The sequence below is a fragment of the Amblyomma mixtum genome, chromosome 10, assembly GCF_055824585.1.
Source record: "Amblyomma mixtum isolate Tamu chromosome 10, ASM5582458v1, whole genome shotgun sequence".
Classification (NCBI taxonomy): domain Eukaryota; kingdom Metazoa; phylum Arthropoda; class Arachnida; order Ixodida; family Ixodidae; genus Amblyomma; species Amblyomma mixtum.
The window spans coordinates 96,494,605-96,510,101 of record NC_143021.1 but is presented as its reverse complement, the minus strand read 5'-3'; the positions used below and the strand labels follow the sequence as shown (position 1 = coordinate 96,510,101).

Genomic DNA, 15,497 nt, shown 5'->3' with positions numbered 1-15,497 from the left:
CTGGACAAAATCTCCACCACTGTGAGCAGTCAAACGCCTATCTGTTATGCGGCCCCACGGTATGCGTCCTGACTGTGACCACGGGCAACACCGGCTTTTCGAAACGGAGTATCGCAGCTGTTATGATTAAAGAGCGGGGATAAGATCCAGTTCGGCCGCGTTCAATGCTGCCAACTTGTTCCTGGCCTACTCGGCCCGATACTCATATCTTATTCTACCATGCAGCGGAGAAGCAGACCTTCAAGAACTACTCCGGCAGCAGTGACAACCGCCTGGATGTCCTGGACAATGTGTGAAGATAATGTGTGCGGCATCCGACCTCCACAACTAGGCGTCGCTTAAACTGAGAGCATTCTCTTCCTCTAAACAACGCTAACATCGCCAGTGGCCTCTCGGAATGTATTAATTTTTCCACGAACTTTTCGCGTTCACAACTGTTTTTCTGGTCTAATGCTTCCTGAATCAATCTTATCTGCTGTTTTAATAGCAATTGTCTTAGTCATATTCACTTTTACACTTAACTGTTGCAATGAAACCTGCCGCCTGAGCCTAGATGAAGTAATAGTTTTACAGAGCATACGTGTCTTCACGCAGGCTTCATCGCTGATTTTGTCGTTCCGAATGTGACTGTGCCATTTACAAATAGCCTTTTAGAATAAAGTATTACCAAATTTGAGCACTTTTTCTTTGGTACGTCAGAGAATCTTTTCTAAATTTCGTGCGTTGTGTTTTAGTATTTCTTTTTCATCTTTCCTTGCTATTTCACACTATCAGTGAACACCAGTTTGACAAAATGGGCCAACTAATTCTCGTTGCCCATTCCTTTCTTTTCCCTTCCGGGCTCCATCGCATATTTTAAGCAGGGACGCCATCCCATGAAAAACTATGGGCTGAAAAATCCTAACAATCAAGATTTAAGCGCTAACATCAAAATGGTTTTCTTATTTATTTATTTATTTATTTCGTGTACCCTCAGGGCCAGAGGCATTATAGAGGGGAGTGGTTACAAAAATTTAAGAAAAAAAAAATGTACAGTGCAGCAAACTAATTAGTAATACAAAAATGATTGCTCCTAGTTATACATTATTAGCTGTTGGGTTCTTGGTGTGCTGGTTAATAGTATATAATACACAAAATACACAAAATACAGCGCAGCAATACAGTGAAAAACAAACAAACAAAACGCTCGTACAAAAAACAACAATAATATAGAATTAAAAAAAAAGATGATGCGCCTACTTATACGAAGTTTTCTAATGCTGTTTTGAAGCGTTGGTTGTCAGTAATGGTAGCAGTAGATGCAGGAAGGTGATTCCACTCAGCAGCTGTGCGCGGAAGAAATGACTGAAACATGGCATTGGCTTTGCAAAATGGAATTCCGACTTTGTTATTGTGATCTAGCCTTGATGAAATGTATTGGGGAGGGGAGATCAGTTCGTGGCGAAGTGAAGGATGATAAAATATCTTGTGAAAAAGTGAGAGTCTAAGGGCTTTACGGCGAGATGCTAAAGATGGCAGGCTGAGATTTAATTTCATTGCAGAGATGCTGGCAGTTCGGTTATAATTACATACAATAAAACGAGCAGAATTATTCTGGACCATTTCTAATGAGTGAATTAGGTTTTGTTGAAAGGGATCCCACACTGCTGCAGCATACTCTAGCTTTGAGCGGACCAGTGTCTTATATAGAAGTAGTTTTAGGGAAGAAGGTGCCTTAGAGAAATTACGTTTTAGATATCCCAGCATGCGATTAGCATTATTAATTACGTAAGAAGTGTGAATGGACCAAGTGAGGTTGCTAGTAATATGGATACCAAGATATTTGTAAGAAGAAACAGGATCTAGAGGGACATTATTAAGGTGATAGGAAGGTAGCTGGCCGGATGTTCTTGATACACGCAGAAATTTACATTTTTTGATGTTTAATTCCATTGACCATGATTGGCACCAAATACAGATAGCGTTAAGGTCTGATTGAAGAGAAGATATGTCATCGTCGCAAATTATTTCCCTGTAGATGACGCAATCATCTGCGAATAAATGAATGTTAGAGGAAACACAAGAGGGTAGATCATTAATGTAAATTAAGAAAAGTAGAGGACCAAGTACCGACCCTTGAGGTACGCCGGACTGTACTTTACTTGGCTGCGAGGTTGAGTCATTAGCAGAAACAAATTGCGAACGGTTAAAAAGAAAGCATTCGATCCAAGCAAGCTGTTTGGGATCAATGTTAAGTTGATGTAACTTAAACATTAGAAGGTTATGGCATACTTTATCAAATGCTTTCGAGAAATCTAAAAATATACAGTCGGCAAGTGAACAGCGGTCAAGGATGACGTTTAGCTGATGCGTGAATGATACTAGTTGTGTTTCACATGAATAAGTCTTGCGGAAGCCATGTTGCGATGGTGAGAAAAATGAATTAGATTCGAGAAAGCTAGCTAGATTTGAGGCAAGGACATGTTCTAGAATTTTACATGGGATGCAAGTGAGCGAAATAGGCCGGTAGTTAAAAGGACAATGCTTGTCACCTGATTTATGGAGTGGGATCACCTTCCCTACCTTCCATTCAGCCGGCAAAGAACTTTTTTCGAGCGACTGCTGGAATATCTTTGTTAGAAAAATGGAAGAATAACAGCTCGTGTTTTTCAAAAATTTCGCGTTGATTAAATCGTGCCCAGGAGCGGAAGATGGTTTTAGAGATGAAATTATTGATTCGATGCCTTCTGCTTCAATGGTTATGGGAAACATTGCTGGATAAACATTGTTGTGCGTAGATTGGGGCGTAATATTGGTAGTTGAAGAAAAGTTGCGCAGGAAAACTTCGTTAAGTACAGACGCACATTCGTTAGCTGGAATAACATTGGAAGAGCTGTCAATCAAGGTTATCATGTCATCCGCTTTGGGGTTAATCACACGCCAGAATTTTTTTATGTCGGTTTTAAGCATTGATGGCAGGGTATTATGAAGAAAGTTATTCTTTGCTTGTTTAAGCGCGGTTAAATACTCATGGGCTGCCAGTTTGTATTTAGTCCACCGTGTTATGCTAACAGAACCTTTCGCAGATTTGTAGAGACGCTTTTTTTTATTAGACAAGCGCTTGAGACAGGTGCTGTACCATGGAGCGTTATGGTTACAGACAAGGGTGCGAAGTGGGATGTATTTGTTTGTTAATTCAGCAATTTTGGAAGAAAACATATTCCAGTTAGACTGAACACTACGGCAGTCAAAGTCTTGTAGAAAGACGTCAAGGAAGACTGATAATTCAGTATTAATGGCTTCAAAATTAGCTTTTGCATAATTTCGAAACGGTTTGAATTTTTTAACGGTTTTTGGTCGCAAGATATTCAAGTTGAATGAAAGGGCCGAATGGTCGCTCAAGCCGGGTAAGTACGTGATGTCGGAAACAAGATCAGGTTGCGCTGTTAATACAAGGTCCAGTGTGTTTGCGACAGATTCCATAATTCTTGTAGGCTGCGTAACAAGTTGTGAAAACGAAAAAACAGAGCACATTTCTAAGAACTCATTGGCTAATGAAGAAAAAGGCTGTAAGGTTGGAGATCCAGTGTTCCATACTATATTTGGTAGGTTAAAATCGCCAAGCAGAAATAAAGGTAACGTGGGATAACGGCATGTAACGATGTTAATGATATCATGTACCTCATTAACGAAGTTTGATGAATGGTTTGGGGGGCGGTAACAAACACCAATGATTATCTTCTGGTGGTTTAGTTCAACGATGGCCCAAACCATTTCTAAGTCAGTAGATACATGAATACACTGGGATGCAAGATCTTTCGAAATGGCTAAGAGCACGCCGCCTCCCTGTCGCATTGTTCGGTCACAACGATAGAGTGAAAAACGATGAGCGGTCTGAAAAAGTTCGTGATCTTGAACCTGTGAATGCAGCCACGTTTCTGTAAGCACTAAAATATCGGTATTGCAAGTATCTAAGACAGAAGTTAAGGAAGCGCGTTTATTCATGATGCTACGAATATTAGTAAAAAAAACTGATACGTGGGACGCGTCTTGTCCACTTCCCCTCGCGCTTTCCTAACTTGGGACGTGTTGACAATCAACATGCTCGCCGCTATCTCGTGGTTCGTACGCGGCATTTTCGCTGATGGTGTCTGTTGCCGGGTCATAGACGAACTGTTTTTTATTCATGACTAGTTTAGTGTATCTTAACTGGAAAGTACATGGTTGGGGCTGGCTTTTAGCGTACTCAATTAGTTTTTTTCGGGCATGGCGTGTGGCGGGCGAAAAATCTTCGGAAATAGAGACATCATTTTCTTTTAGCTTTGCTCGCACGGAAAGTACTTTGTCTTTTGTTTTCGTGCTGGCGAACTTGACAACAATTGGGCGACACTTATCGGGCGTGTAGCGACCTATGCGATGGGCGCGTTCTATTGCTGTGTCGGGTAGGCTGTCGATTGCTTCGGCTAGTGCTGCCCTTACGTTCGACTCTGACTGTTCCCATGATTCGCGAGAATCAGGGATTCCATGAAAAATTAAATTATTGCGTCGAGATCTATCCTCAAGTTCGTCAACACGCAGTTTTAAAGAGTCGAGCCGATTTGTCTGGACTTGTGCTGACACTTGAATTCCAGCAATGTCATCATCGAGACGGTCTAATACCTTTGTTTTTTCTTCAAGATTGTCTAACCTCGTCTGGATTGCCTCAATTTTGGTCTCGATGTTCTTTTGACCAACCTTAATTGCCTTAACGTCGCTAACCAACTCGGCCTGGCCCTTAGCGGATTCTACAGATCGTGCCTGGAGGTCCTTTAATAGCCGAAAAAGAACTTCCATCTGCTCCGAAGGATTGGCGGGCAAATGTTGCAGTTCAAGTAATGCTTCAGTATTACGCGTGGTGGGCCCCGGATTAGTCTCTACATCACCGGAGCGCAGTATGAGCATCGCCATTGAGAAACAATCGCAGACAATTTCACAAAGCACTTGTTGGCACGGAAGCAATAGCAAGAACGGGTCGTCACTTTTCTTAGCATAAAGCGAAACGTTTTTACACACCTGCGAAGGGTAAAGATGCGCTGCATGAGCCATGGTGTTCCAAATGCTGCTTCCGTGCCAACTAAACGGACTGTCGCTCAGACAGCCGCTTAAATTGCCACTGCGATGTGACGTCAGAGTCGACGATGAAGGTACGTAGAAAGCCGGGCGCATTAACTGCAGTGGATCCAGGTGAAGATAGTTGAAGGGCTGCTGGTAGAATGCGTCATCGCTTGATTGTAGCAGCGGTGTGGAAATGTCATCCGCCGAGTATGCCGGGGGCGGACACAGCAGTACCAAAAACGAGAAGATCGTCTGCGAAGGGTAAAGATGCGCTGCATGAGCCATGGTGTTCCAAATGCTGCTTCCGTGCCAACTAAACGGACTGTCGCTCAGACAGCCGCTTAAATTGCCACTGCGATGTGACGTCAGAGTCGACGATGAAGGTACGTAGAAAGCCGGGCGCATTAACTGTAGTGGATCCAGGTGAAGATAGTTGAAGGGCTGCTGGTAGAATGCGTCATCGCTTGATTGTAGCAGCGGTGTGGAAATGTCATCCGCCGAGTATGCCGGGGGCGGACACAGCAGTACCAAAAACGAGAAGATCGTCTGCGAAGGGTAAAGATGCGCTGCATGAGCCATGGTGTTCCAAATGCTGCTTCCGTGCCAACTAAAAGGCAACAAAAAACACGAAGATTACTCTTGTAAACTCGTGCCTCATGGGTGAACTTCGAAACTAAGGAAAGTGTCTACTCAACGTGTTTGGCATATTTACACTCTAAAAAGTTCATCTCCATCCCATAAGAGGAAGCGCTAACCTGGTGAATTCTGAGGTTGGGATTTTGTATACGTCAAAAGGCGCTTTCTTTATAAGAAAACGTGAGAATACACTGACGGCCACAGGATGCCGCGCATTACGCTTCACTGGAGAGAGCGCTGTATTTGTGGCCGCATAAAGAAACGAAAACATGCGATCTACCGCATAACTGAAAATAAATTGGGGGGAGGGGGGGATCATTTATTTATTCTCTTTATGTTCGACGATGAAAACTTATCAGCGACACATATGTCGCAAAAAAAGACGCTGTGGACGAGTGTGGCGCTGGTGAACGCTGTCATCAACTGGTTACATATAACAAAAACTCTCCAAAGTGGAATGTTGGATATCCACCGTTATACCTCATTTGGCAGAGCACCGTGTTCGAGACATGGATGTCATGGGTTCAATTTCTATTGGAGGCATGCTGTTTTTTTCTTTTGCTTGGTAGCCAATAATTTGTTAGAAATTATTTGACTATAATACAAGTTCTTCAATCATCAACTCAAAAACAAATTCTCCGTAAGTTTTTTTTTCCTATTGCGCCTCCTGCTGGCTTCCTTCATCACTAAGTAGTAACGATTCCTTCACGTCCTCGCCCTTGTCTACATACACACAGTTTTTGTTAAAATTAAGCAATGAACCAACTATAGCGCGAAAGCGCTATCGGCATGGCGATGACATGGTGTGGCTGAGTGCAGATTCCTAAGAACAACACTGTACCCTCAAAGCTTTATCTCCGCGGTTTTTTGCAACTGCCTTCCAGAACGCACGTAAAACCTTAGTTAAGAACCTATGTTAGCTACTGTAGTACCTTCGGACGGCCTGGACCTAGGCGAAAGGAATATTTTTCGGACTACTTGTTTTTTCGCCTATCTCGCACACGAGCTACATTGTTTGTAGCCGGCTGTGCACCTTTCCCACAGGGTGATCTTTAGCCTAAGCCAAACACACTAGTAGCCTTAAAGTTTCTTGTTTTTTACCTCATTATTTTAAGTTCCTTGAAAACTATACTCCAGAGGTGTAATTCAGGCTAAAAATATTTGAAAACGATTACATTCTGCAAATTGTGGGTCTAGCCTCAAAACCAATAAACTCGAGCAGAGTTACATAAGTCCACTTAATGAATGATTTCAGGATACTTCGCCTGTAGGGCTCTAAAAGATCCCGAATCAAGCAGTTCATGCGAACACACACACCTGTCAGTGCCGGGCTTACGGCACACGCTTAAAAATGGGTACACGTTTCGTAATTTTACCACTCAAGGCTTCACCGGCGGGGAAATGAGATCATAGCCTGCGAGTTGTGTGTGCTTCTCTTGTGTCCCGTCTACGTTCTGCACTGTTAACGTCAGGATGGAAAACCAACAAGCGCAAGCTGCTGTTCACGCCAGCATCTAGTTGAACTGAAGCCTTTATTGGAATGGGCTGCTATCCCCACTTCCCCTGAAATTTGCTTCAGCGCATCGTTCGCAGCGATCGGGTACGAAGCCCTCATCCTGGTCGTGGAAGCCGGGCGCAGTAGTCACTGAGCCGCGGGCAGCGCTGAGCGGCTCTTTCGCGTTGATGCCGTGTGGTTGTCGCGTCCATGCTCATAAAATGAAGCTACATGCCGGACGCTTCTTGGGTGGCGCCAAAGATGAAGTTGCGAATGAGTCTATGTTCTGGAGTCTGGAGAGAATCCGCCTCGCCATCCTGCTCCTGGCCTTTGCGTGCTTTAACCAAGGATCGCGCCGGGCTTGCGCTTCTGTTTCTTGTCAGACTCTGTAGGACTGGTTATATAGGAGTAGTTCGGGAACGTGAACTTTCCTTCGCATCAGCTGTCTCAGCTTTTGTATGCACCACACTCTACATTCACCACGTGTAGTAGGCACTTGTACACACCTAACAGCTTCACTGTCTTGAGCCGGCTGAGACGGAGGAGCTTCAACGCAATACTTACGGGTGCCTGAGAGTTCATGAAGGATATGGGAATCTAATATCTCCGTCTGCTGATAATCAGAATCAGATCATTTTATATCAGACTAGATGTGAAAATATGGGATAAAGGGGAAGCTGGTTGAATGCAACTTCACTACGCTTCATCCCCAGCCCCAAGAGTAATCGCTTGCAAGTTTCAGTTACACGACACACAAGTAACAGAGGGAATACCGTCGTTCCCTCACAGCAAGGTTGCAATGCTTAGATGTCAGAAACAATCATCACTCAATCTAAATTTAATACATTTTATACGCCATAAGTTTCGCGTAGAAACGGAACATCTCTGGAGGTTCTAAATGAACATTTAAATGAAACTTGTTAGTGTACTGAAATATTATTCGCACGTAACGAACACGTTAGAATTCGAAATGTTGAGTGTGACGGAATAATAGCTTGAAAAAGTGGCTGTCTTATCGGGTTTCACATCTGCGTGTTCCGAGCGAATGTCGGTGTGTAAGATGTGCACAATTCTTAGTTGACCATTGAGGGGCACTGCACAGGTTTCTTACGAGAGAAGGCAAGGAGGCTTATGTTATCATCCGTTTTTCTCAATCAGCCATAGCGCGATACCTGACTTTCCAAAAGATTCTCGCGGAAAAGGAGTTTTCCGTGTTCATAACCGAGAGTTTGGGGAATGCATCCAGGAAGCTTTTCTGCAACCAAACAGTCCCTACTGAAAAATCCGGTATGAATTTTAAACCGGAACCACATACCGGGTTATTGTACAGGATTTGCGATACCGGATTACCGGAATATCCTGTATAAAACAGGACAGTCCTGTATAATACAGGACTCTCCTGTTTTGTACAGGATACTCCGGTAATCCGGTATCGCAAATCCTGTACAATAACCCGGTATGCGGTTCCGGTTTAGAATTCATACCGGCATACAGGACAGTACTGTATTCTATAGGCTAGGCCAGTATTATACAGGAGGGCCCTGTATCACAGGACAAAGGCAGGAATAAAATGCTTCAAATATATCCCACTTGGACTAAATCTGCCCAAAAAATGGGGCCATAAGTGTACATGCCAAATGCTGCAATATATAAAGCCTCAGAGACTGGTAATCTGCGATTATCAGCGACTCGTATTGCAGTCGATGTGCAATTGTGTTATTTGCTCCCAGCTTTTACCAAGTATTGGTAGCTTGCTGAGTATTATAATGCATCAAAAACTTCAAAAGATGTTTATTTTTTTCGCATGTCTTGAACCAGCTCACTGAGGTAATAATTTAACTCTTTGCGACGATCTACCGGCGCTGGGGTCTCTACAGGGTGCTGGCCAATGAAGTAGTCAAAACACCTGCAGAAAAGAAAATATGATCGGTAGTACGTAATGCCCCCAGCTTATCACTTAATTGGGCACCGACAAACAACATAATGAAATAAAAACTGGTATGGCGCAAGGAACGGGGACACAGAAGGCACACAAAACACAGGACTGACGCCAACTTTCAACTGGGGTTTATTGCACCAAGCCTGCCTTTTATACCACAACCAAGCCATATCAACGAAAGCGTAAACGTTGTACATAAAAAACTTGAATTCATGCGACCACTGGCAATATAGTAACGCTGATCATAACAATCTAATCTAAACAGAGCTTGGGAGGCCAACTTATTTTCTGGCCAGCAGAAACACATCAACCAAGGCAAAAAAGAAAAAAGAAACAAGGCACTGGGGCATGACAAATCCACACTAACGAATTATGAAACGCGTGATGAAGGCGAAACAGAGCAAAAATCGAACGACTATGAGATAAAACCACGTGAAAAAAGATAACCAACAATAACCCGGCAAAAAAAAAAAAAAAACATGACCAACAATAACGCGGAAAAACATGACCAACAATAACAATAAGGAGGGATGAAGTCTGAAGATACAGCACCTAGCGTCAAGTGATAAAAACTGAAGATCATTCCTGAAGAACAGTCGTCTTAGCGTCTAAGAATCTAGAAATTGTAAAACACCGAAAGAAAGGACGAAATAAGAGCACAAAACCAAGGGAAATCTGCGAACTACAAAAAACCTTCTATAAAAGACGTCTCGGCGCTGCTAAGCATAATGGAAGGCCTGCTAACGCATTTGTTGCCAGCTTTTTCGATGAAATATGCCTCAACAATTTCTCTCTCAGTTTTATCTTTCCCACTCTTTAAAAATCTAGCTTTCTCGAATTCGGGACGGCAATTAGAACAGCTCTTGCAGTGGTCCACCAGGAAGCTTCTTTCGTTGTTGCGCAAGTTTCGGGAATGCTCACTTGCACGCTCATTAAAACAACGACCTGTTTGCCCGATGTAAACGAGGCCACAGCTAAGCGGTATCTCATAAACCACTTGTGTCCTGCATTGCGTGAACTTTTTTTGGTGTTTTATGGTGCAAGCCGGCCGCTTTTCTCTGTTGGTCATGGCACAAAGTCTTGAAAGCTTACAAGGCGCGGAGAATACAACTTGAACATTATGTCTGCTCGCTATTTTCTTAATGTTATGCGACACCTTGTGAATATACGGTATTACTGTTACTGATGAATGCGATACCGGCTCCCTGATGCAAGTGAGTTGCTTAAGTTTCTGCAAAAGCATTTCGCACACCGCCGAAATTAGACAAGGCGGATAACCTGCCTGTTTTAGCCTTTCAACTTGAGTGCGAAAGCTTGTGGACAACATGTGGGGGCAAGATTTGTTTAAGGCAGATTGCAGGGAGTTAGAAACAATCGCGCGTTTTACAAGCTTTGAATGAGCGCTGTCAAATGGTAGCAAGCCTTTCTTAGAACGCGGGTTGTACAGCCAGCAAAGACCTTTGTCCGGAAACATTAACTTGATATCTAAAAACTGGAGTTGCCTGTCCGTAGGGACCTCCTTGGTAAACGTGAGACCCTGGCCGTGGCTTGAAAAAACGGACACAGTCCTCGTGACGGCAGCGTCTAGATCCTGTTCCGGAATGTCCTTCAGAATGACCAAGAAATCGTCGACATACCTGTGTATGGAAACTACATGAGGGTCACTGATATTTCTGCTGATGTCCGCTCCTACCACTGAAAGGAAGATGTCGCAAAGGACGGGTGCAACAGAAGAGCCGATGCAGATTCCTTTCTTCTGGACGTAGAACTTTCCCTCGTAGGAAATTGCGGTGGATTTCAAGTAGAATTCCAATAGCGTAATGAAATTATCAGTGCTTATTCCAGTGGCATTTTGGAAGCGAACTTCTCCTGTAGACAGGGTTTTATCCCTGACCGCTCTTAGGAGTCCTTGGTGAGGAACCGAATAGTACAGTTCCTCTATGTCAATGGAGAACGCGGTGTACTTCTGGGCGGGCAAAGCTTCTAAATGCTTAATAACGTCCGATGAGCTGCGCACAACGAAAGGGTCATCGGTTACCAGGGTGCCAAGGTTTGTCTGGAGGTAGCGGCTAACGAGACGTTGCCAAGTTCCTTGTTCTGACACGATGGTGCGCAGCGGGAATCCAGGCTTGTGGGTCTTTACAGTGAAGAACACTTCAAGAAATCCTCTCTTTTCACCCTTTGCCAATTTCTTAATGCCTTCTAGATGCAAATCTTCTAGGATTTGAAGAGCTTCTCCTTTTTCTTTTCGAACTTTAAACGGGACCTGTTTGAAGTTTTTGTGAATTGCAGCCAATGCCTTTTCACGGAATACACCAGCGGACAGGAGAGCAAAGCCACCCTCCTTATCAGCCTGTAGCGGTACGAGGTCATTGTCCTTTAGCGCAGTTGAAAGCTTCTGCAATGGCAGCTTTTTTGAACGACCGCCATGTACTGTGGCCTTCAGGCAAGCAACGCCGTCGCTTATGACTCTTTCTTTTTCCTGGTCAGGGATAAAACCCTGTCTACAGGAGAAGTTCGCTTCCAAAATGCCACTGGAATAAGCACTGATAATTTCATTACGCTATTGGAATTCTACTTGAAATCCACCGCAATTTCCTACGAGGGAAAGTTCTACGTCCAGAAGAAAGGAATCTGCATCGGCTCTTCTGTTGCACCCGTCCTTTGCGACATCTTCCTTTCAGTGGTAGGAGCGGACATCAGCAGAAATATCAGTGACCCTCATGTAGTTTCCATACACAGGTATGTCGACGATTTCTTGGTCATTCTGAAGGACATTCCGGAACAGGATCTAGACGCTGCCGTCACGAGGACTGTGTCCGTTTTTTCAAGCCACGGCCCGGGTCTCACGTTTACCAAGGAGGTCCCTACGGACAGGCAACTCCAGTTTTTAGATATCAAGTTAATGTTTCCGGACAAAGGTCTTTGCTGGCTGTACAACCCGCGTTCTAAGAAAGGCTTGCTACCATTTGACAGCGCTCATTCAAAGCTTGTAAAACGCGCGATTGTTTCTAACTCCCTGCAATCTGCCTTAAACAAATCTTGCCCCCACATGTTGTCCACAAGCTTTCGCACTCAAGTTGAAAGGCTAAAACAGGCAGGTTATCCGCCTTGTCTAATTTCGGCGGTGTGCGAAATGCTTTTGCAGAAACTCAAGCAACTCACTTGCATCAGGGAGCCGGTATCGCATTCATCAGTAACAGTAATACCGTATATTCACAAGGTGTCGCATAACATTAAGAAAATAGCGAGCAGACATAATGTTCAAGTTGTATTCTCCGCGCCTTGTAAGCTTTCAAGACTTTGTGCCATGACCAACAGAGAAAAGCGGCCGGCTTGCACCATAAAACACCAAAAAAAGTTCACGCAATGCAGGACACAAGTGGTTTATGAGATACCGCTTAGCTGTGGCCTCGTTTACATCGGGCAAACAGGTCGTTGTTTTAATGAGCGTGCAAGTGAGCATTCCCGAAACTTGCGCAACAACGAAAGAAGCTTCCTGGTGGACCACTGCAAGAGCTGTTCTAATTGCCGTCCCGAATTCGAGAAAGCTAGATTTTTAAAGAGTGGGAAAGATAAAACTGAGAGAGAAATTGTTGAGGCATATTTCATCGAAAAAGCTGGCAACAAATGCGTTAGCAGGCCTTCCATTATGCTTAGCAGCGCCGAGACGTCTTTTATAGAAGGTTTTTTGTAGTTCGCAGATTTCCCTTGGTTTTGTGCTCTTATTTCGTCCTTTCTTTCGGTGTTTTACAATTTCTAGATTCTTAGACGCTAGGACGACTGTTCTTCAGGAATGATCTTCAGTTTTTATCACTTGACGCTAGGTGCTGTATCTTCAGACTTCATCCCTCCTTATTGTTATTGTTGGTCATGTTTTTCCGCGTTATTGTTGGTCATGTTTTTTTTTTTTTTTGCCGGGTTATTGTTGGTTATCTTTTTTCACGTGGTTTTATCTCATAGTCGTTCGATTTTTGCTCTGTTTCGCCTTCATCACGCGTTTCATAATTCGTTAGTGTGGATTTGTCATGCCCCAGTGCCTTGTTTCTTTTTTCTTTTTTGCCTTGGTTGATGTGTTTCTGCTGGCCAGAAAATAAGTTGGCCTCCCAAGCTCTGTTTAGATTAGATTGTTATGATCAGCGTTACTATATTGCCAGTGGTCGCATGAATTGAAGTTTTTTATGTACAACGTTTACGCTTTCGTTGATATGGCTTGGTTGTGGTATAAAAGGCAGGCTTGGTGCAATAAACCCCAGTTGAAAGTTGGCGTCAGTCCTGTGTTTTGTGTGCCTTCTGTGTCCCCGTTCCTTGCGCCATACCAGTTTTTATTTCATCATGAACCAACTCGCCCAAACTAGAGTTTTACTTTACACAACATAATGCATTGAGCACTGTGACATGCATCTTACGGCCAATGGCTTGTAGCTTTTCAGGGGTCATTGGCTTTCTGCCCACTGTGGAGGCTTCTGACTTCAGGTTCCGATGGCAAGCATGCCCTGTAACGCTCCTTTCCAGGAGTTGTGGAGTCGTCCAAAGGCTGCGTCCTTGCAGAAACGCGAATCTTTGGGTGCCACCATAACTGCTGCCCACGTTGCGGAAGGAATAAAAATTCCATTCCCGAGGTGGACCTGTAGGCAATAATTACAAATGCATATACCAGTAGCACAAACGGGGCTCTGAATTGCGGGCCCTCGTGGGCCCACACCAGCCACAGACAAGCCAGGCGTCTCAAGACGCCAGGCCCTGAGCATTGGCAATGCTCAGTATCGTGAATGCACCTCACGCCTTCCATATTTCAATCAATAATGTATTGCAAATCTACGTCGTAACATTTTTGGTGTGTAAACAGGTTGCTCGGACGATTCCGATGCTTGCGTGGTCATCCTCCATTATTTACGGCACATACCACAGCATCGATGCGATGCGTGATGTTTGTTCAAAGTCTTGAGCCGCTCTCCCTAAGGACGCTTATCGATGATTGCTCTCGCACATATACACCATATGCCTCTGTAAAGAAAGAATACAAACTATAAAAGTTAGTTCAGTCGTGTTATCATGAAGGACAAGCAATTTCGGTATGTAACTGAAAGAAAATTTTGCGCTATTTCGTCCCTCTACGCTGTGCAATCTACAAAGTTTTAGTTAAAAAGACACTGGTCAGTTAGAACGTTTGTGTTGACGCCGAGCATATAACCGAGACGGAGGCAGTACTTAAAGAACAGAGTGCTTTAAAATGCGTACTTACGTCCTAGCAGCACGACGTCGCTGTCATAAAATCCGCCTTCAGCGCCGTGGCCTCCACCGGTCAAATGTTCACCACTCACGTCTTTCGGAGCGAAGTCATTCATCACTGAGACAAGGATGATAGGGTGTAGCGCCCGGCGACGCTATAAAGCGCCGGCGCTGAGATCGGCGTTACAGCGCGCGCTAGAGGAAAATAAAGACGGACAGCGCGTGCTCGTGGCGCACGCCCGGCACGGGCAGTTCGGAACTAGAAGCCTGCCACGCTGGTCGTCTCTCTCTGGTGCTCCGCTGCGACCCCGCAAAATCCTCAACAAGGGTTCCACAATATTTGCACTGGACGTACGCATAAAAGGCGATGTCATCTTTGATCATGGACTGATCAAGGCAACAAGAAGAAAGGCGCAAAAAATTGTATAACACAAATTCAACGGCAACGAGCGAGTGCCAGCGTGTTTTCGCAGCTACCTTCATCGCTTGACACTCAACCTAGCCCCAGGGGAGAAGAAAAACCTGTTCCAAACAAACGCAGGAAAGGTGGGGGAGCACTTCTGCATGAAGTCACCGCGCAGCGACCTGGCGCTCTGAACAAGCGGTATCGGAACCTCCTCGCCACTTCATGGAAGCCTCTCGGGGAGCGTGGTCGGGAGGGCGGCTTAAAAAAAATGTTCTGTCGTGGGTTGAAGAGTGAGCGCCTCAGCGCCGTTTCGGGTAACGGCACTAGGAGGGACAGGACAGACACAGAGGAGCCCAAGGGGAAGGAACAAAGGCCGACAGAAAAACAAGGGATGAGCAGGTTTTTGGTTGCGACCAACTCGGACCCAGGAAAAGCAGAGAAGGCGGTGATGAGAGAAAAGAAAAAAGTTTAAAAAAATTGCGCAAATACGGGTTAATCGTGTAAGGTTTCCACAGGTGGTTTTTGTTTTTATTTTGTTCTATCGAGCGCTGTATCTTTTAGCTAGCACGAAGCGTCGCTCTTAAAGGAACACCCCAAGCTGCCGGCTCCGTTGAATTAACCTTTTCTTCGTCGATAGAAATGTTCTGGGCGATTTGTGATTAGTATGTCTTCCTGATAGAGTGAAGGGTGGGGCCGCTAGCGATGGCGCTTGGACA

The 15,497-nt window shown here is 44.5% G+C and overlaps 2 protein-coding genes across 2 annotated transcripts in view; one reads left to right on the top strand and one right to left on the bottom strand.

Moving 5' to 3' along the window:
- LOC149326483 (uncharacterized) overlaps positions 1–296 on the top strand; it is a 40,569-nt gene extending 40,273 nt beyond the window's left edge. Inside the window, exon 4 of the mRNA XM_089563571.1 lies at positions 226–296. Coding sequence (XP_089419697.1) covers positions 226–296 — 71 coding nt within the window. The remainder of the gene's footprint in view (positions 1–225) is intronic.
- A 3,407-nt stretch (positions 297–3,703) lies between these two features.
- Positions 3,704–5,682, bottom strand: LOC149326482 (uncharacterized). The gene has a single exon (XM_089564139.1). The coding sequence runs from the start codon at positions 5,650–5,652 to the stop codon at positions 4,054–4,056; it is 1,599 nt and encodes a 532-aa protein (XP_089420265.1). The 5' UTR covers positions 5,653–5,682; the 3' UTR covers positions 3,704–4,053.
- Positions 5,683–15,497: the final 9,815 nt, after the last annotated feature.

Bases quoted from the DNA above. Each gene is read 5' to 3' on its own strand.
- LOC149326482 (XM_089564139.1), bottom strand. From the start codon at position 5,652: ATGGCTCATGCAGCGCATCTTTACCCTTCGCAGACGATCTTCTCGTTT.